Genomic DNA, 21,399 nt, shown 5'->3' on the forward strand with positions numbered 1-21,399 from the left:
CTGTGTGCATGTGTGTGTGCATGTGTTCGACCGATGTGGTGTTCTTGGTTGCAGTATACCATAACAGCTGCAGCTCCTTGCCCACCCCCTTTTGGAGAGTGGGCTGTAGCAGAGTGCCCTGCAAGAATGGATTTGTTTGGTGGGTGGACAGACACACCACCTATCTGCTATGAGCTTGGGGGCTCGGTAATTAATATTGCTGTGCTTGTTGATGGCCAGGTGAGCTGTTAACCATTTTAATTTGCATGTTTAATTTTATTTATAATGCTACACTCATTTTAGAAGTTGAGCATGGTAGTGCTATGCATTCATTGCCTCTTAATGCTACATTGTATCAATAATACTTACAGTACCTATTTTGAGTTGGCTCCAATTTGTAGCCATGTCTTCAGCTAGAAAATATGTTAAAATTTCTTCCTGTTATGATTTTGTTATGCGTTTGAGACATGGAAGCTGGGTTAATATAATTCATTTTTTTCTCATTACTGCCAGTTCTTCTGTACTTCGTGGCCTGTAGCAGCAGAAATGTCTAAAACTGCATGTGCATATTAAAACCTTCTGGCCATTTTACACTGCCAGCTGTTAAGAACTTTCCACGCTTTGATTTGTCTAGTATCCTCAGTGCTGTTCACTTGGGCCTCGGTGCATAGATCATTTTCCAAAAATCCTCACAGGAAGCAGAGTAAAAGTATCACCATTAAACTATGTAGATAACTAGTGAGTAGTCTCATAGATAGTGGTTAGTCATTTAGTGTCTGGGAAAGGACTAAAGCTATAATTACCTAAGTTGCAATGAACCTTGGTAGAGCAGGCGGTCATCTTCTCAAAAATTTCTGATAGTCTTTATGTAAATTTCTTCAGATTTCAGTGACCTTTGTAAAGACAGCAGTGTAAGCTAGTTAATGTCTTTGATCTTAATGGGCTCACTATTAACAGCCGACACTGATCCTAATGAATATGTACCAAGAGATCGCATAGATCTGCTAAATATTTTTGTTGACAGAAACCCATTGGAGCCAAGGCACGAAGAATACATGAGTAAGTTGTGCCTTATGAGACATACTGTTTCTTTTCCAGCTGATTTCATAATTAATACACTCTATTGTGATTTTCCTGTCTAATAGACCACACATTGTCATCACACTGCTGCACCAAAATGTTCCAGAGAAGGTTGAAATATTTACTATGGAAGACCTTCTTGACTATAGTCAGCCTGGTGCTAGAGGTAAGGATGCCATGTGCATGAATATGACCATGTTGTTTTTTTATTAAGCTGTAGGAATGCTTTCTGCAATATAAAGTGTTGCTAGGAAAGCACATGTTACATATAAATGGCCCCTTGGGTGAATTATGCCTTTGTCCTTGGTTCACTGGCCTCCTAGATGCTGTAACTGTACACCTAGGCACAAAAGTAACAGAACCCTCTGTCAAGTCCTTAACTTTGTGTGCCACCTGGTGGCACAGTTGTTCTTTGTTGCTTCTGATGTAGTCCTGTGCCTGAATAACGTCCTAAAGAAAAATCAACAAGTTTGCTGACTGCCACTAAACTGTAGTTCAAACTGCAGGGGGTGTCTGTTACTTTTCCATAAGGGGCATAATGCCCAGTTACATCCTCATTGACTTGCCTGTATCAGTTTCCGTGTGTTTTTGAATCATGATATCCTTTCATCTCCATGTGCTCCACTCTCCAGTGTTTCAGTATCACACCTGCACAATCTCATGAGCATAATTTGATGGAAAAGTGGAGTAGAGGAAACCTGGTCTTTGTACATGAGTGTCAGTGCTGTTTAGCGGGTTGATTTTGTCCTGTTTGCTTTACTGAAGTGCTAAGAGAAATGAGCTTGAAAACCTTACTCTTTGGCTTCCCTCATTTTTGGGCCAGACTGGCCTTACCCACACAAGAACTAATTGACATTAGTGCAATGCAGCTTTTTTTTTTTTTCACTCTTTGTTAAAAATTTAGTGCTTTCAAGCCTGCTGAGGAGCAATGAGTTACATCAGTAAGAAAATTAAAGGCCTCTCCGCCAAGGCTACGAGAAAAGCAAGTGAGACTGTTGTCCTCTGAAAATCATAGTGCTGAGACCCACGCAGAAAGACATGGCTGCAGCAATCTAGGACATAGCTGCAACTTCATCATGCAGCGTCATCGCAAGCAGCTAAATCCACCAATGCTACTGGCTGATTTCATCATCACAAGAGCAGTCTCAGTAATGCATAGTTGCTAATTTTGAGTTAAATAAATGAAACAGAAATGTCTGTGATCTAAAAGAAAAAAATAGGAAAGTCCTTTCGTCTTTACACTGTTCGTCTACACACAACAGCATGTGCTACATAGTGTAGTCTGCCGCAGCTGCCAGCATAGTCTGCTGCAGCCGCTACAGGGTGCTGCGATAAACCGTTTCACTGCCGAGGCGCTCAACATTTCCCTCTGGCCTTCTCTCCTGTGTAGCTTCCAACGCACTAGCAGATATGAAAAGAAAGAGAAAGCTGCATATCGATGCGATAACTCCACTCGTACTTGAAGTATTTAAAAAAAATTTTGCGCCATGAGGTTCGTGAGACAATGTCCTTTATTAGTGAGGCCATTCTATGATTACTTAGAAAAGTGTTTAGGGGCCCCATTGACGACTGGACGTCAGGTCAACTGAAAAGCTTGTAAGTGAAAAACAGAGGAAAGGTGGCTGTACCTGGTGTACCATAACCAGTGACTATAGGAAACAGGAATAGCACACTGCAAGATGCGTATATACAGGGCGTTTTTCCTTTAGCTGCACCAAATCTTTAAAGTTAGAAAAATATAAATCACGGTAACTTTATGTTTACCATTTGAGTGTACGAATAGGTGGCCTCTAGATACAGAGCAATTACTGCAATTATGTGCCTAATTAGCAAAGTTACCGTAATTAACTTGTTAATTATCAACAATAAGTGGCTACAGCAATTGAGTACTTTGGGGCCCGTCCTCGACACTACATACCCCAACGATTAAATTTTAAATAGTGGATTTCATGTGGGAGCTATGCGAACGATTAGTTTCCTTTGGCAGGCTCCTTGAAACCAAAACTGGCTGGAGAAAGAGCATCTGTGTGGTCAATGTCGCTGCCCCCCCCCCCCCCCCCCCCGCCTTTCGTCATGTCTCCGAGGTCACCACCGGCCCAGCCCCGCGAGCAGCTTGCATTATCTCCTTGCTGTCTGCAGCATTGGCCTATTGCTTCAATGCCGGCGGGCCACCAAATTTACTTCATCATTTCTTTTGGCCCCTGAAATGGCATTTCGTCGGTGGAAGTGGACATGTGGCGCCCAACAGAATGACAAGGTAAATTTAGCGAACTGCCAGCACTGAAGTGCTAGGCCAACGCCGTAGATAGCAATGAGATAACGCAAGCTGCTCGCAGGCCGGACTGGCGGTGACCTTGGAGACGTGACAAAAGTAAGGGGGGCGGCGACATTGACCTCACAGATGCTGTTTTTCGAGCCAGTTTCGGTTTCAAGGAGCCTGCCAAGGGAAACTAATTGTTTGCGTATCTCCCACATGAAATCCGCTATTCAAAATTTGACCGTTGGGATAGGTACTCTCAAGGACGGGCCCCAAAGTACTCATTTGCTGTAGCCACCTGTTGTTGATCCTTAGAAAGCTAATTACCCTAACTTCACTAATTAGGCATATAATTGCGGAAATTGCTCTGTATCTAGAGGCCACCTATTCGTACACTCAAATGGTAAACATAAAGTTACCGTGAATTATATTTTTCTAATCATAAAAATTTGGTGCAGCTAGAAAAAAGCACCCTGTATAGTGCAGTGTTCATTTAAGAAGCCAAGTGTAATACTGCAGCACTGCATACCGTTTTTAAGGAATACAAACATGGTGAGATGGGTCAACTAGTAACTTGCTTTGCCTCAGTTGTGTCTGCGAACGCGTAGGCCCCACAAGGTGAGACCTGCTTATTAACGACTGGAAACGATTGTATAGAATAGATCTCCTTCATTCATTCTCTCAGGAATGGGTTTGTCTGTGCAGCTATGGTTCTTCTGCATCAGAATAATTTGGAAGGGTCTCCACTTGGTCCTTCTCTCTTTAGACTGCAACTGTTGATGTCCCTTATAGTATTCGTACAGAATGAATATTCGACAACTTCGAATAGCTAATTCTCAAACCTAATACAAATCTAGTAGCAGACTGCCTGATTCATATTCGAAGTTTCACATATTCGCACACCACTAGTTAATACCTAGTTATTTGGCCATGAAGTTGTAGCCAAAATACTATTTTATGAGGATTGTGTTCAGTCATCTGACACAATTGTTTTAATTGGTTAGGTCAGTCACCATACAAGAAAGGTCAAAGCTTTGAAAACAAGACAGCAACTTTTGTTTTAGTGGCCTCATTTATAAATGTCTTCTTGGAGTGCAAATAAATCATCTATCTTTGCCATCCAAGTTTAGCAGTGGATGATATCTACTGTAACTTTATGGTTGTGCATGTAACAGCACATATAACTTCAGAAACTGGTAACATGGGCCATAACCTTTGCTCAAAGAAGAGGTTTTTCTAAAATATGTGACATTTCTTGATGTGTGACCCCTTCCCTTGTAACTGCAGGTGCTCTCCTTAAAGCCTGTCTTATTGGATCTGGTGTTGTCAAGATTGACCATGAACATGAGCTGTCACAGCAGCTTCTAGCACTGCATGGAGGTGGCATTGAGCTACAGAGCTGGTCCAACTTGCCTCAAGGATCAGGTAAGGCCTGCTCCTTTTTTGGCAAGAGCTACGATTTGAGATGCCTTTAAATGTTGCAGGCCTGGGAACAAGTAGCATCTTGGCTGCAGCTATTGTGTCAGCTCTGTGGACTGCAGTTGGACGGACATTTGACAAGCTGGCTGTCATTCACTGTGTAAGCAGAACTTGATTTTTTCGAATGCTATTGCAGCTTTGTATGTTGCAGTATCACAAATAAAGTTGCCATATTTAAATAGTTGCTGTTGCACTATTTGCATTGTTGTTGCACAAAGGAGGAGTATACTTGTATCTTCAGGAACGATCAAGAAGCAAATATTTATTTCACTAGAATTTCTACAACAAGGTTTTGTACACCCGTGAGCAAAAGTATGCGGACCACGGGAGTGCGTGCCAAACTGCATCGACACGCCGTCTACCGACGCGGTGCCTGCTGTCGAGAGGCCCGCAAGAGCAACGGTGCGCATGCGCGTCCCATCATATCTGCTGGCCTGACATGTAGCTTTGCCTGACATCGCTGTGGTGCTCGTAGATTAAACGTCCACTGGGCGTCGTTTTCACTGCTACGTCGCATCTGGGCCATTGTTTTACGCAGCGGCTGCGGCTGGGCTGGCACGCGCGTCCTCCGCGCTTCGCTTTCATTCTTTCTTTGGGGGAATTATCGCACGCCGCACTGCCTTCTCTGACGCTTTTAAGTGATGCGTACAAAGTGGCCTTCTGCGGTCTTGTGTTATCTCGAACTGTTCCAATGCTTGCTGCCGCAGGTAGAAGGAAGGTTTTGCAATCGGTGTCCGCCGTCGCGGGGTGACCATCGACAGACTGCGGTCTTGAGGGCACTTAGGACGAGCCAACGTGTTGCTGTTATTTTCGTAGATTATAATTTTCACAACTGTATGCATGGTTTCACTACGCTGTCAATTTTCCATAGACGGCGATGTCGCCTCGAAGGTGCCGTGGTATCCACTCGTAACGCGATGCCATGAGGAGATCCCGACCAGTGATTCAGGTCCGTAACTTGGACCCGATTCGCAAGGAGGCAACCGTAATTGGAACTTCACGTCAGCGTGCACCGCACAGCTGCACCTGATTGTATATTCTCGCGCATGTGTCAGCGTTGTCGCTGCTGTCTGTAGTGGCACCCTCGCGTGCATTTCTTGTTCAAGCCTTGTTGAAGGGTTTGAAGAAATAAAGGCAGTACGGTGCCGCTAATTTCTCCTTTTAGCATCCTGCTGCTTGTGGAGCATAATAGCCCCTGCAGCTCAGTTCTTCTTCTTAACGCGACGGCGGACACCGATTGCAAAACCTTCCTTCTACTTGTGGCAGCAAGCATTGGAACAGTTCGAGATAACACAAAGCCGCAGAAGGCCGCTTTGTGCGTGTCATTTAAAGGCGTCAGAGAAGGCAGTGCAGCGTGCGATAATTCCCCCAAAGAAAGAATAAAAGCGAAGCGCGGAGGACGCGCGTGCCAGCCCAGCCGCAGCCGCTGCGTAAAACAATGGCCCAGATGTGACGGAGCAGCGAAAACGACGCCCAGTGGGCGTTTAGTCTACGAGCACCACAGCGACGTCAGGCAAAGCTACATGTCAGGCCAGCAGATATGATGGGACGCTCATGCGCACCGCTTCTCTAGCGGCCCTCTCGACAGCAGGCACCGCGTCGGTAGAAGGCGCGTCGATGCAGTTTGGCACGTGCTCCCGTGGTCCGTATACTTTTGCTCATGGGTGTACATCCTTTGCCCTGCAGCAGGTTATTATTCCTAGCATTTTCACTGTGCACAAACAGAGCCTGACTTCTCTTGGCGGTGTAATTGGTACACAGTATAGTTCATTGCGGGATTTTCACCTCTAGCACCTATAGACAGCAACCATGTAAGCATGAGTAAAAGCACATAGATGTGTTCGTGTGTTACTTTTGACCAGGTATTGCACAGATGCTTCTGTTACAGGTTCTGCTTGTAGAACAACTCTTAACAACAGGAGGAGGCTGGCAAGATCAAGTTGGGGGAGTTACTGGTGGACTTGTGCAAGGCTCCTCCCAGCCTCACTTACCACTTTGTGTGGATATTGAAGTGCTGCCATTTTCAGTTGAACTCTGCCGTCAGCTGAGCAATCATTTTCTTCTTCTCTACACTGGCAAAGTCAGGCTGGCCAAAAACTTGCTTCAGGTATATTTTTTATTTCTGAAGCTGTCGTTCCTGCTAAAATTTAGTATTGCATATAGCATGGTATAACTTCTTTTTTTCTTTGATGAGGCTGACAATGCCCTTTTATGTCTTGGACCCCTGCATAATTATTTCTCTTTTAGTTAACTCTCTCCTTTCTGGGACATAGAGGTCAATCCATTTGAACCTTTTAACATGATGCCAAACAATGACTTTGAAGTCATCCTGCAAGCAATGCCATGCACCATATGAATTGAACTGCACTTATATTTTTGGTGAGATTTGTGAGTATTTGGCATGCTAGGGAGACCTGAAAAATAAAACTTTAATAGGCAGGCTTCTGAAGTGTGAAACAGTGCAGTAAGATGAAGATAGATAGGGAGAAGACAAAACAAGCAATGACTAACTGTGACTTTATTACGGCAAGGCAATATAGAGCGAGCACAGCTGCAAGCACATGTTCCGAAAGTAAGCTTTGTCATTTATTTTCCCATAGAAACTTAATTCCAAAAAAAAAAAAACATACACCATGGCATCATGAACTATACATCTTGCATCATTTTTCCACATAGTCACCACCAATGTTGAGACGTTCGTTGTAGCATGCAATCAGTTTGAAGAAACCACTCTGTAAAAAACTCAGTGCCCTCCGATGCAAGGAATTGTCGTACGGCCTGCTCCACCTCAGCATTGTTTTAAAAGTGACGTCCCGAAAGTGCGGCTTTCAGTGCAGGGAACAGGTGCCCATTCATACCGGATAACAGCACGCACTTCCACTGGCGACCACATTGTCAGCACATGTCTGTCTGCCTTCGTGATTTGTTCTTGAATAACCTCGGGCGGCACCGACAGTTTGCTGCTACTCTCTCTTCTTCGGCACTCTGCGCATGCGTCATTCCTCCTCCGCTGATGCTCTTTCCGTCGCTGAGCCAGCCACAGGCATGGATTCTTATGGCGGTTGTTCGTTTCACCTGGTGTGCCATCTTCTCTTTCATAAAAACGACGAAACTTACTTTCTAAATGTCCCTCGCAGTTCTGCAGTTGCGAAACACATGTGCTTCAGCTATCAAGCACACATACATTTTTCAGTATCTTCCGATTACAATGCATGTGTATGCACATGCATGTGTCTGGTGTGCATCCACATTGCTACAATGGAGAGATGCGTTGGTTCCTTTGTTTCTTGCGAAGGTTGTTTGAGTGGTTGCCGAGGTGAATGTTGAGGCAGCGTCCGGTTTGGCCCATGTACGTCTTCTCACAGGAGAGTGGAATGTCATCTTGCTGTGCTGTCTCGTATTTCAGAAGGTATACAATGCTAAGTATAACTAGTCAAACGTCTCGTGCTGATTCAATATGCAGTACTGTGGAAATTGGCTTCCAGTTGGTGTCATTATTTCTGAATCAAACAATGCAAAACTTGCACTTTGGTTGAGCCAGCTGCACAATGTTTAAACAATAGCAGCAGTGAAAACTTGGCAAACTATGTCTGGTTGCCTGATTCTTCACTGTGACAGCTGCTTTGCTTTCAGGGGGAACGCTACCCATAAAAGTGAACTTTTGAACCACTTCCTTAATTTCAATAAAGATGAAAAGGCATGTTCAAAGCAGCAGTATAAAGCTAGGTGCCAAATTTTATTATTCTATAATGTTTCAAGAAGTTATGGCTCTTCAGTGGTTTGAGTGATTGTGGTTAGCCAGAAAAACTATCATTTTGAAATTACAAGAATCTTTAGATTTTGTGTGTTTTATAGAATAATATGTTGAGGCCAAACTGTGGAACCATTTCTTTATGTTATGGTAGTCTTCATTAAAAGAAAAGGTATGTATGTGGCACTACTAGAATTGCACTTCCACTTTGTGTTCAACATTTCAATTTTTGTATTGGAAGAAAGTTACAGCTTTAAAATCTGGGTCCACCCAGTAGCATTCTTCATAAAATCTAATCCCAGAAAACTCTCTAAAACTAAGTATGTCTAATGTAATGTAGAAAGTATAGTTTTTGATAACTCAAAACATTGCTTTAAAAAATGCAAAATGAGAAAAATACCTTCAGAGATACAGGTTTGTACTGTATTATTTATACTTCACATTGAGGATTCAGCCCAATCGAGATTGAATTACTCTGTCATGATTGGCTTCTTTAAAAAGCCGTGAAAGAAAGCCAGTCGTGTTAGAGAAATTCAATCCCAATCAGGCTCAGATAACGATTGAAAGCGCACTGTGCAACAGCCGTGTTACAGAACTGGAAAAAACATGGTCAAGGCACAGAACCTGCATTATAGATTTTTTTTACCGAATACATTTCAGTAATATCACAAATAATTTATTGTGCACTTTTTGCCATGCGGTGTAGTTTCACAAAGATTCTCAGAAGCATTTTGTGGAATTGCTGCTTCTATCTTCCATTCAAAATGCCAATGATTAGGCTATAATTTGATGTATCACAGTATACAACGTGATCATGTTTAAGTTTGACAGAATTTTAAGAAATCACATGTGGCAGACAGCAAAATTCTATTTCTTGAGCTGGAATATTCAGAGGTGGACATTACTTGCAAGAGAAATAGAAACACACAATCAACTAATTGATAAAAATTCACTAATTAACTTCTTCATTTATTAATTTGTGGCACATATTTTAATTTACTAATTGTACATGGTGTGCAAGTATATCCACTAAGAACAAATTTTAAGGATGGCATAGGTTTCGAGATATGCACCATGAAACTCACAGTGAAAAAAGCGCACTGTTGTTCCACTTACTTTTTTAACAAAATGCTCTTTTATGCATTGAAGCATAAAAGTAACTGGAACACTCATGTATTTTGTCGCACATTTTTGCCAATTAATATTTTGAAACTAGTGTCATCCTGAAAATGCATTCTAAGTGGGTATGCCTTGAAAACTCACTGGCTACATTTCTTAAATTGTGATATGTACTGTAAAGTAACTATTTGTGAAGTTAATTAGTGACTTTTTGTTAATTAGTTGAATATGTGTTTCGATCTCTTGTGCATGTCTGCCTCTTTGAATATTCCATCTCAAGGAATGGAATAATGCTATCTGCTACAGGTAAGTTTTAAAAGTTCTCTAAAACTTCAACATGATCACCCGGTACATCACCATATATCACAATACATATACTGTGACCTATACTATATCACAGTACTATATGTTGTGAGTAGTAATTTCTTGAAATAAAGTGGTAAAGTATGAAACCACTCAAAATGAGCATACTTACAGTGGTAAGAAACATTTTAAACTTGTGCTGCTGGTGTATGATGTGGGGTCTGAAATGTGTTCTTGGGACAAAGCAGTGACAACATAGTAGTGCAAACAATCGAAAGGGCATTTATTGCACCTTTCATACACTAACGCCTGCTAGCTGAATTAGCTGAACTAGCTGAACCCATAGAACATGCCAATGGGTGTGTGACAAATCGAGGACGTCAGACTCACCACAACCTGATAGGCAGTGAATATGTTCGCCCCCATGCTGGACACCAATGCCTAATTGTTCGTGTGTACGGTCACGCAAACAGTGGCATGTTCGAATGATTGTGTTCATCCATTCCGATGTCCTGCACCGAAGCCTTTCGCAGGACAGTCCCACGAACGGTGGGCGAGCACATGAAATGACTACGTAGCTCACCGACCCAAGCCAAAGAGGATGAGTCTACTTCCTTTCTTGCCCCAATAACCCCTCTATTAGGTGGCATTAGCAGTGCAACGCTCACGCCATTTCTCATAATATGCTGCAACCACACCGACCGCCGGCGGTGCTTAGCTACACGGAGAAGCCGGATTACTGGAGATGTGAGAGCCACACAGGGAAAACAACATCACGGGACGCGCAAGAGTCTAGCATCCCCATGCTTGTAACTTTGTAGACATATTTGTCCTATTGTTGTACTTCATTACATCCACTTCACAAACGTGGTGTGGGTGTTGCAGAGCTTTTTTCTTCTTTTTTTCTTCCTGATATTAGCAGTGATTTTCACTGTTATATAATGAACCAATCTCTGTAACCTGCTGAATGTTCTTTGCCACTTTAGCCATCTGTAATTGCTTTGTGCAATTACTGCAATTACAGAATGTATGTATTGGACAATATAAACTAGTTTTGTTTATCCTTTCACCCCTGTTGGTGAATCGGGGGTTCGAAGACATGGGATCCTCTTTCCTCATGGAGGAGCTAGTGAACGTGAGGCTGGGTCCGAAATTCAGGACGTTTGACAAACACATTTATATTTACATATGTACAAGAAAATGCTAAGTAATACAGAAAAGTTGACGAGGAAGTTGTAGTCGCCGATCACTCCCGCCGTCCGTTGCTCCTTTTATGCCTCCTCACGTAATCATTGTTCAGTCACTTCCCCCAATCCGGAGTCAGGAGACCGATGACATCAGGTCCCACCAATCTGGAGGTCGGTTTCCCTTTCCCACAAAAAGGAAACTTGGTTGGAAATGCACGCACATCACTGGGCACACACAGGGAAAGGAGCGGAACGTACGCTGATTGCGATCGTATTCTGACAGGTGATGGCTGATCATCGCGCTGACCGCGTCTCCGGCTTGGACATGCCAATGTATATGCGGCTGACGGGTGATGGCTGTATCGTTGCACTGACCACGTCTCCGGCTTAGACATGCCAGTTTGTGTGGCTGACAAGTGATAGCCGTATCATGCTAATTGCTCAAACTTCTTCTGAACGAAGTACTCCCACGCTGTTCATAAATCATCCATGTCAAGAACCATTTTGACAAGGCCGTCGGCCCGTTCCCCATAATCGTGCAAGCCGTGACTGAAGGGTGTCGCTGGGCAAACAGTCGATCACAACACCTCGTACACATTCTTTGCTCACTACTGAAATCAGAAAATGTTTAGTGCTTTATAAATTTTAAATGTTCAGTTCTTTCTGTGAACATAGCGAGAAGCACTCAAGATTTGCATTTGTGAATTTTCATTTCATTTTGGGCCAATACAACTACTTTAATGATTTTTATGCATCGCTTAGTGTAGCACACCTTGCTTCAGGATATTTTGTGTGTACGAGGGGTGACTGAAAACTTGACCTAGCCACAATGCATATTTCTAAACTGAATGTTAGTTTTGCAAATCAGCAAATGTTTCTGGAAAGCTGCATATCAAATTTCTCACTAATAACTTATTCTATGTTTCGAATATTGATGACTGAAGTGCAGAAGGTTTTGAGATTTGAGATTTGTTTTATTTCACCACATCAGTACATTTGTACCACAACAAAATGTACCATTTATGGTGAGGATAGCAGGGTAAAAGCTGCATATCTGCAGCTTCACCAGCGCCGCCACCCCCTTTTTGATCACTTTTTGAAAAACAAGAGAAGTAAGCAGACATGCAGGCATACGATACCTGCTGCAAAAAAGCATGAGTGGCCAGGACGTTCACAAGCACATGATGGAAACATAACGGAAGGATGCCCCATTCTATCCCACTGTGTTAAATGGGCATCCTGGGCTGAAATTGCGATTTTCGCCGGAAAAAAATGCATTTTCAAATTTTGTTTATTTTGGGTTCCTAGACATATAAAGAAGCTTATCACCAAGGTTGGTTGCAATCTGTGCCATAGAAAAGAAGAAAATGTATTCTGTTCTCGTGACGGTGGCGCACACTCACCATCGAAAGTGCCCATGAATGCTGTATTCAAGGCGCAGTCGCAGAGCGGGCAAGAAACTGAACACGGAGTGAATGCCCATGTTGGAACACCTTTTTTTTTTTTTTTGCGCATTTTACTCATGGGAGACCTTCCATTGGCATTACAGCAGACCGCAGAGTAAAAACTAAAAAAGAAAGGCCTAATTCTAACTGCGGCACCCTTGTCTGCAAGCACAGACAAGGGTGCTAGGCTGCTCTAAAGCTGAAATAAAGTGAAGATGACTTGAAGCTGATGAGCAGGTTTGAATTGAAGATGAGGGTTCAATCTATGAAGCAGGGCACGTTTAATTGTTCTTGGCCTTAAAATAAAGCAGCATGTTCCGAAATCTTTGAGCTCATTTTCCTCAGTTTGCACTTTTTTTGCCGAGCAAAACCTTTAGGAAAACTATCTTTTTTGCTTTGCTTCACCAAAACAGGGGGCGGCGGCCCTCTCGGACCCGCGAAAGTAGCGAGGAACCAAGACCTCGAGGAGCACAATGCACAAGACTGACGTAGTGGCCGCGTCACGGTAAAAGCTTGTCCTCCCTGCGTGGAAGGAGCCTAACCGACTCTGCAGGCATTTTCACTAAAGTTCTTCTCTCTCTCTCTCTCTCACCAAAACCTGCTTTCAAAGTAGTTTCTGGGATGAAATTTTGCCAGGAGCAAGATGAAGTACTTTTTATATCTCTAAATTTTTATTAGCACAAAGAATTCTTACATATCTGACATATAATGACAATGGAAGAAATTGAACTTAGCCTTAAAGTGATGACATCGTTACAGGAATGTAATCAAAAACATGCGGCTGGCCTTATCCAGCTTGTAGCTTTCCTGTAGAAGGCATCAACAAAAACAATCAGTGTGTCTTCATTATTTCTGAAATGATAGCTTTCCTAAGTTGACGTGCCTGATTGGTTTATATGACAACCATAACTACTTTTCTATTTAATCTGTATTAATAAAATGTATAATATCTAGTTAAAGCAGGAAGGTACATAAACCTATAAATTTTTATAAATACTTCTGCAATGGCTCGAAAGTTAATTTTCAGTCCCAGATCACCCTTAAAAGGGGTGGCTGAATTCAAGAGGAGGGACAGCTGTGTCCAACATGTCCCCAGCTGAAAAAGGCGAGCAATTGCTATTACGGTAGAATACATCACAGCAATCCAGGATATAATAATGGCAGACAGGCATGTAACAGTCCGTTTCTTGACATAGAAAGTTGGGATGTTCTAGGAAGGAGTTGGACACATCCAAACACTTTTACGAGACGGGCACAGGGCGTCAAATTGGTGGGTCCAGAAAATTTTGACTGTTGGCAACAAACACCACAAGCACGTCATGTCTCCCGCAAACTTGACTCTCCTTGAGGCAGATCGTGTGACTTTTCTCAAACATTTTGGGGCCATAACAGAACCATGGTACACCACTTTCAGCCAGAGTCCAAGGTACAGTCAGATCAGTGGAAACACCCTCTCTCCCCGCCCCCAAATATTCAAGTCATTCCCATTAAGCAGCAAGGTCATGATCTCTGTTTTTATGGATGTGAGAGTTGCCATCCTGACTGAGTTCGTCAAAAAGAGTGAAAGTGAAAGGAGCATATTGTGCTCCCAACTCAGCTACTTGAGGGAAGCCATCAAGGCGAAACAGCTTGTAATGTTTAAGAATCATTTCCTTTTCCACCAAGACAACGCACCTTCACACAAGTCCACTACGTATTCCAATGTCTGCCATCAAGCCCTGCGGCTTCAAACTGCTTCAACACGCTAGCAACTTTCGAAATGTGGCTCCCTCAAACTTTCACTTTTTTTCCCCTAAGCTGAACCAACACTTAGTTGGGACCTACTATCCATCAGTCGACGATATCATGGCTGCTGTGGAGGAATTTAATCACATGCAGGGTGAAACATTCTACAAAAAAAGGATAATGGGCCTGCAGCACGACTGGCAAAAATATGTGGCACTGAAAAGGGACTATGTTAAAAAATTCCATGAATGATTCAGGTCCTGACCATCTTTCATTGGTAGGCTGAGTTCTCAGTCACCCTTTGTAGATTTAACATTTAATCTTCGAGGAAGCAATAATTGCTCTAAGAAAGCTTATTGTGCTGCTCAAATGTTTTAACAGTCCACCGTTTCATTGATTGCCTGCAATGGTGACTTGTTGGCTGTGCAATTTTTGCTCTTGAACACAAGGTTGCCAGTTCAATGTAGTTGCCACGCCAACTGCTTTCCAACAGGAGCAGTATGCAAAAGTACTTGTGTGTGCACTAAAGAGCCGTAGGTGGTAAAAATAAATCCACATGCATCCTGCTACGTAACCCTGAGAGCCAAACTGTAAGCTTGTGTTGTAAAAAAGAACTAATTAATTGATCGTAATTGCTGGGAAAATGTTTTTCATATTTATAGTGCACTGCTCCTAATTAAATTTCATCATTTCAGACTGTCATACGAAACTGGTACACCAGAGATGCTAAGGTGGTGTTGTGTTTCAAGGAGCTGCTTCACCTGTGCAGGACAAGTGTTAGAGAGTCCTTTCTAAAAGGCAAGTAATTCATTGTATATCAATTCTTTTTCAAACTCACTGTTAAATATTATTTCAGTACTTATAAGACTGTATAAAATTTACACCTTAAAATTTTGTTTACTACTGCCAAACTTCCAGAGCGTAGATACCTTATTAGCCATGCCATTTTGCTACAAGTCATGAAATTGAAAGAAAATTATATGCCTCAATTAAGTGGCCAGCACTGTATTGGAGAAAATCTTGGGTGCATGGCTCGGCAATATCAAAATAATGCTGTGTGTGCATATATAGAATTTCTTGAAGAATGAAAGATCTCAGATTATAAATGGACCCTTGTAAATAAGTCAAATTATGCTAGTCATTTCATTAATACTATATCAAGTGTATATATACCACATAATTTCTGTCACTTTGAATAATTGTTTTCGCATGTCATGTTTGCAGTGATATGCTTGTCATGTTTATAAGATGTTGCAGTACATTGCTTGTCAACAGTGCTGTTACTACTGGTACAATCAAACATCTGTGAGAATAAAAAAAAAAAAGAAACCTGCAGTTTGCGTTTGTAAACTGCGGCTCAGAGGTCAGTTAGGTACTTTTGCACTGCATTTACTTTGGGCAGCAGTTATAAACTAAAAAACGAGCCATTTGTGTTTATTATGCTTTGGTTCAAGCACAACGTAACACAATTTTTAAAAAATGCTATTCAACTTGAAATTGAACCAATGATTGTGCATCTTTAAGCATTCTAACTGCTATGCTTTGGGGGTTGCCTTGAATAAGCAGATTAATAAGTCTTGCATTGTGCATCAACGAATGTGCCAACAGTTTTTCATTGGGCTCATCTTGTGGCCACACCACAGCTCCTGACCATGCGCAGCATTCATTGAGACACAGTGCCTGCAACACTGGTGCACATGCACTGTAGCGCTTTCTTCCCTCACTCCATCGGCTTTTGCATTGTGCTGCTTTCTGCAAGATTCACGACCTCTGAAGTGAATGTGCAAAAACAAAATGTGCCCAGAGTAAAGGCACACTTGGTAAAAGTCATCACACAGAGTAGGCTAGCTGACCAGGTCTGTCTCACATGTCCTGCTTGCAAATAGGTGGTACTGGGAACAACACATGCCTGCTGCTGCATGCTTTATCAGATTGTTGGGGAGCCTCTCAGCATTGTCCAGTTCTGCTGGCACTGGAGTTCCGTGTTTTTCATGAGTACTGAGGTGTTTCTCCTAAAATCGCATAGAATTCTCTAAATGTACTGAAAAGTTGGAAACTTATCATTGCTGTTCACATTGAGTTTAGGAGGATCAGTGACTGGAGTCCTAACAACTTTTTTCTTATCACACTAACCACTACTTCCTTGTTCCAGTAAGGCTACCATATGAGAAGTAATTTCAGTTCTAAGAAAACATTTTTGGTTGTTTATGAACATTTGTGTGCTGTCAGCCTTAATCCTACTTCCACTGATACTTCACTGCCACCTGAAGGCAGTCTCGCTGTATTTTGCAAGTGGCTAGAAAAGCTTGTCTGCAATATATTGCTGCACCTACGCATGCTTGCATGCATCCGGATCAGTCTCTATTTTAACCTTTGCTGTGCCGAAACTATTGGCAGATAGAACTATGGTCAATGGTTGCACCAAATATGCATTCCCTCGTCAACTTCAAACTGAGTTCAACTGCTCTCTGCTGTCCATGTGGTTATGGCTTTTTTCAGCATTGTCACTGTCTGGCACTCCCGTCACTTCACTGTGGCCCTAAGTGGCGTAGACAGCAAGGGTAGAGTTTGCACCATTCGAAGCTGCTTGATGACTCTGAGCGACAAAAATTTGTAACAGAAGACAACAAATGCAGGCTTGCCAGCAGTGAGGCCAGCTTGGCAGTTTTCTTACTAAATTTAGCAACTTTATGCAGTGTTTAACACAAAGAATTTTTGTGCAGCTGGCAAGGTATTCCTTTCTTTATTAGTTTCTAGGCCATGTAAGCTTCTTCGTTGCTGACAAAAGGATTGGTTATTTTTTTTATACACATAGTGCATCAATTGTCGTAAGCATGCTGTTTATCTGAGCTCTTTTGAAGATAGTAAGTGGAGTTATCATCATGATTAAATCATACTCTGCTTCACATATTATGCTCATGTCTTCTTTTAACAACAGCTCAAGCAGTTATGAAAGCTCAGAGTAGTTTAAATTTTTTCTATTTTTGTGAGCAAACTTTAAGCAAATATTGCCTAGGGGAGTCGTTCTGGTTAAATGAGCACAACTTTCAGGAATCAATTTCTACAGCAGTACAAGCTTAGGGACTGGTAATTGAAACTGTCCAAGTAATCCTAGGCATGCAGTTTCTGTTACAATACAAGAATTTTTTTTTCAAAATATAATGGGCAATGTATTGTTGCAGTCAGTGGTCGTATAGAAGTAATGCTTGCTGGTATTCATTGCATGTCCTTTATTACTTTCTGTGCTGAAGAATAAAAGATAATTTTTTTTATTTTGCAATTCGATGTACAGTTAAACCTCGATATAATGAAGTAGGTGAACTCGGCCATTTGTTTCGTTATATCGAAATTTCGTTGTATTGAAATTCAACCTTTAATGCAAATAAGTACAGTTGCCGATCGATCTTTCTCACACAAAAAGGGGCCGCAGAATTTTCCGTATTATCAAGAAATCAAAAAAAGCAAGTTCGAATGGGAAAGTCGGCGACGACCCGCCGCGGTTACTTAGTGGCTGTGGTGTTCGGCTGCTAAGCACGAGGTCGTGGGATCGAATCCCGGCCACGGCGGTCGCATTTCGATGGGGGCAGAATGCGAGAAAACCCGTGTACTTAGATTTAGGTGCACGTTAAAGAACCCCAAATGGTCGAAATTTCCGGAGTCCCCCACTACGGCGTGCCTTATAATCAGATCGTGGTTTTGGCATGTAAAACCCCATAATTTCTTTTTGCGAAGAGTGATAAGGTTTCGTGCCACGTCGACGATATCTTCACATAGGCGGTACGAATTAAGTGAAGCCAGCCACGCTTTCGCGTGCACTCCGCCCCCGCGGTCGCCTGTACTGGGACGACGCTGTCATGAAAGCGCCGGCGGCGGAGAGCGAATGTTTCGTCTGCCTCTCGCTCCAATGGGTCACCGAAACTCAAGATTACGCAACCTTGAATACAAAACGCGCGGGAACACAGCTTACATGTCACGCCGTCTCGGCACGCCTACTCTTTGCACACGCGGCAGATTACGTCTGAAGCAGGGTGCGCGGCTGCGTATGCGCTCAGCCGCGCTTACAGCCATGCGCAGCCATGGCTGATACGCGCGCCAGAAATCACGACGCGCCAAGTTACCCCCCCCCCCCGCCCTTGATATGACCTCAGTACCTCCTACAGTATAGGAGAAATATAAATCTGGTTTCCGAATGCTGAAATAATTTGTCAAATTTTGTTGTACATATTATACTCCAAAAGATTTAAAGCATAATATTTTTATTATAGGCTTCAGCTTTACAAAAGCTAGCTCTGTTGATTGTGAGGTGTAAAGAGATGTGCCTCATTTTGCTTCTTTTTACAATGAACTGTTCATGCACATATGCCTTGTGCATTTTCTCAGCTTTTTTTTATAGGTTCACAATATAAATGTTTGTTTCATCCAAATGTTCCTGTGAAGTATAATTTTCAGAACCTACTGCACCTAGTATCACCTATCGTATTGCACAAAAGTTTCTCGATTATCGTGAAAGCGCACAACATGGCAGTGGCACACATGTATGACATTCAAAATTCTAATGTCCGTTGGCTTCAGTAGGCATTGAGGTTGTCTATGGGACTGAGGATATTAGTTACAAAAGCAGGATGAAGCCACTGTTTATTTTTGTTTTTTACCTCTTTGTGTCCGTGCTACACCCAGCAGCAAAAGAAACTAACACTCCTTATTTGAACTATATTGCTATTGAACAATGTTGCTGGGGGTGTGACATTTGGTCATCTAAGCTGAATGCCCGAGTATTGCAGCTTACTATGTGCTTGATTTTTTTTTTCTTCTGACATATAGGTATGGTTTGCATAGTTATGGTCTCACAGTAGCTACTACGTCTTCAATGTTCCTTCAATTTTACTTCTACCTTCAAATTGAGTATTCGTGAATGTGTGCTTACTGGTTACTATGTTGCTTTCTGAGCATAAAAAGCAATTGCACTAATTGATGACCAGCTTTCACTGGTCGTGGATGCCTGTGACTGGAGGAAGCATCATAAACTTAGGTGAAAATGTTGAGCTTGCAGAAGTTGATTGCAGTTGGCCGCAGTGAAGTTGGTTATATACCTGTACAGAGCTTATAGTTTCAGTGCTTCATTGAGTATTTTGCAACCAGGGGATCTGGAGGCGATTGGAAAATGGCTGGACCACTACTGGCAGCTAAAGAAAGTGCTGGCTGCTGGATGTGAGCCAACGTTTGTTGGGCGCCTTATGGGGCTTCTGCGGCCGCATGTTCACGGCCAGCTCCTGCTAGGTGCAGGCGGAGGTGGTTTCCTGTGTGCCCTCACCAAACAACCTCACCAGGCAGGCTTCATGCAGAGACTTTTGAATGAGACTCAGGCAAGGAAACTTATGCTTTCTTCTGACAACCTTATAGCTCCACCAAACTAGCACACGTCGACACCACTCTTACGCTCTTGGTAATAGTGCGCATGCATGTTCACATAACTTCTTGCAAAGTTATGATTAGCAACAGAGTGAGTAATAGACCAAATGTTTCAGCATAAGGTAACTTGTAAAAACACTGCAGAAGTTCTGAGCTAAAAGTTTTCTTTTTGTGTTCTTTTAGTTTTTTCAGCAGCACATTGCTCATGGTAGTGTCTGGCGTTGTATGATAATTGTCATTAACAAGTAATTAATCTGTTGATATTAGCTTGTTAATGACAATTAATATTATTAACACATTTTATTTGCAGGATTAAAGCCAATGAGTCCAGAGAGTAGCACTAATCTGCAAATATTTGTTTCCAAGATCTGCCGTCAAATACTTTGGTGTTTCACATGGCTTTGTCTCATAGGGTGTAAAGATGGTTTCTGCACAGAATTTCATACAATAATTTCTATAGGGAGCTCTGGCGCTAGTGTCTGCGGGAGCTGCAATGGGAACTTGAAACACCAAAGCACGGTAATTATGGGAAGTACATGGATTTGCCTAAACTTCTTCCATTTGGCTTCAAACGGCTTCGTGACTTTGTAAAATCATCACTTTCGACAGACTACTGCATAATAAATAATTAAATAAACATTATTAAAATTTTCCGACGGTAGGATTCGAACACAGGACCTCTAGCACAGAAGCCCGACATTGGAACCATTACGCCACGGAGACATTCATCGACAAGTGACATAAAACGCCCTTATGAATTTATCGCTGGCAAGCCAGTGCCTTCAGACGCTTGGCACATTTCGATTTGACCACCTCGAGAAGCTGAACCGTTGTACTTAGCAGCGATTGTGCACGTTTTCAGTGTCTTGTGCACTTTGAAAGGTATAAATTGCTCTGAAATTTACGACAATGAAGGCGCATAAAGCATAATAAGCAAAGCCACAAGAATGTCTGAATCCACAAGCGTGAAGATAAGACAAACACATGTGCTTCCCATCATTCCCCTGGTGGCTGAACGATTGCAGTGCCAGAGTTCCCTAATTATTGTAATTATTGTAGGAAACTCTATGCTTTAGCTGGGCATGTTTTCATTTGATCTGAAAACATTAGTAACAGCTAGTCTACGCTGCAAAATTGCAGAGAACATTTTTGTGATGTCAAAAGAATTAGTTTTCTTGTGTTACATTTCACGGTTTTGTTTCCTACTCAAAAAGCTATATAAGATGCAAGAATTTAATAAACTGCGTGAATCATAAAATAATGTTCTTTAAGTTATAGGGCATACGTTTCACAATGGGGGGGGGGGGGGGGGGAGTGCCTAAACACACTTTTTTCCACCACTGTATTCAGCGTTCACACGAAATACAGTGCTCAGAGCATAAATATGTGTGGAGAGATGGATGTAATAAAGACACCAATGCAAAAATCCATTAATTTATTTTTTCCAGTAGGATTTGTGGTGGTCAACAAAACACTAAGCTCTTGAGGTAGAATAACACCTCATTTCTGTTATACTCGGGGTTTCTGGTTGCAAATCTTTATTGATGCCAATATTCCTTCGGCAGTATTCAAGCCTAGAATTTAATGGATGATCCTTTCATTCATGGCATCATTCTGCAACACCAGTGATTGTATCTACAGGAACTAAGTCTTGCTAGACAATGT

At 42.2% G+C, this 21,399-nt stretch overlaps 1 protein-coding gene across 3 annotated transcripts in view; it reads left to right on the forward strand.

Moving 5' to 3' along the window:
- Positions 1–21,399, forward strand: part of LOC142563751 (L-fucose kinase-like) — a 91,649-nt gene that overhangs the window by 68,712 nt on the left and 1,538 nt on the right. For 2 of the 3 annotated variants that reach the window (XM_075674358.1, XM_075674366.1), the window contains 8 exons: positions 55–219; positions 1,004–1,038; positions 1,125–1,225; positions 4,604–4,741; positions 4,801–4,895; positions 6,684–6,902; positions 15,021–15,123; positions 19,465–19,688. In XM_075674358.1, coding sequence (XP_075530473.1) covers positions 55–219; positions 1,004–1,038; positions 1,125–1,225; positions 4,604–4,741; positions 4,801–4,895; positions 6,684–6,902; positions 15,021–15,123; positions 19,465–19,688 — 1,080 coding nt within the window. The remainder of the gene's footprint in view (positions 1–54; positions 220–1,003; positions 1,039–1,124; positions 1,226–4,603; positions 4,742–4,800; positions 4,896–6,683; positions 6,903–15,020; positions 15,124–19,464; positions 19,689–21,399) is intronic. The other variant, XM_075674375.1, reaches the window with a different exon arrangement.

The sequence above is a fragment of the Dermacentor variabilis genome, chromosome 1 (genome assembly GCF_050947875.1).
Source record: "Dermacentor variabilis isolate Ectoservices chromosome 1, ASM5094787v1, whole genome shotgun sequence".
NCBI lineage: Eukaryota > Metazoa > Arthropoda > Arachnida > Ixodida > Ixodidae > Dermacentor > Dermacentor variabilis.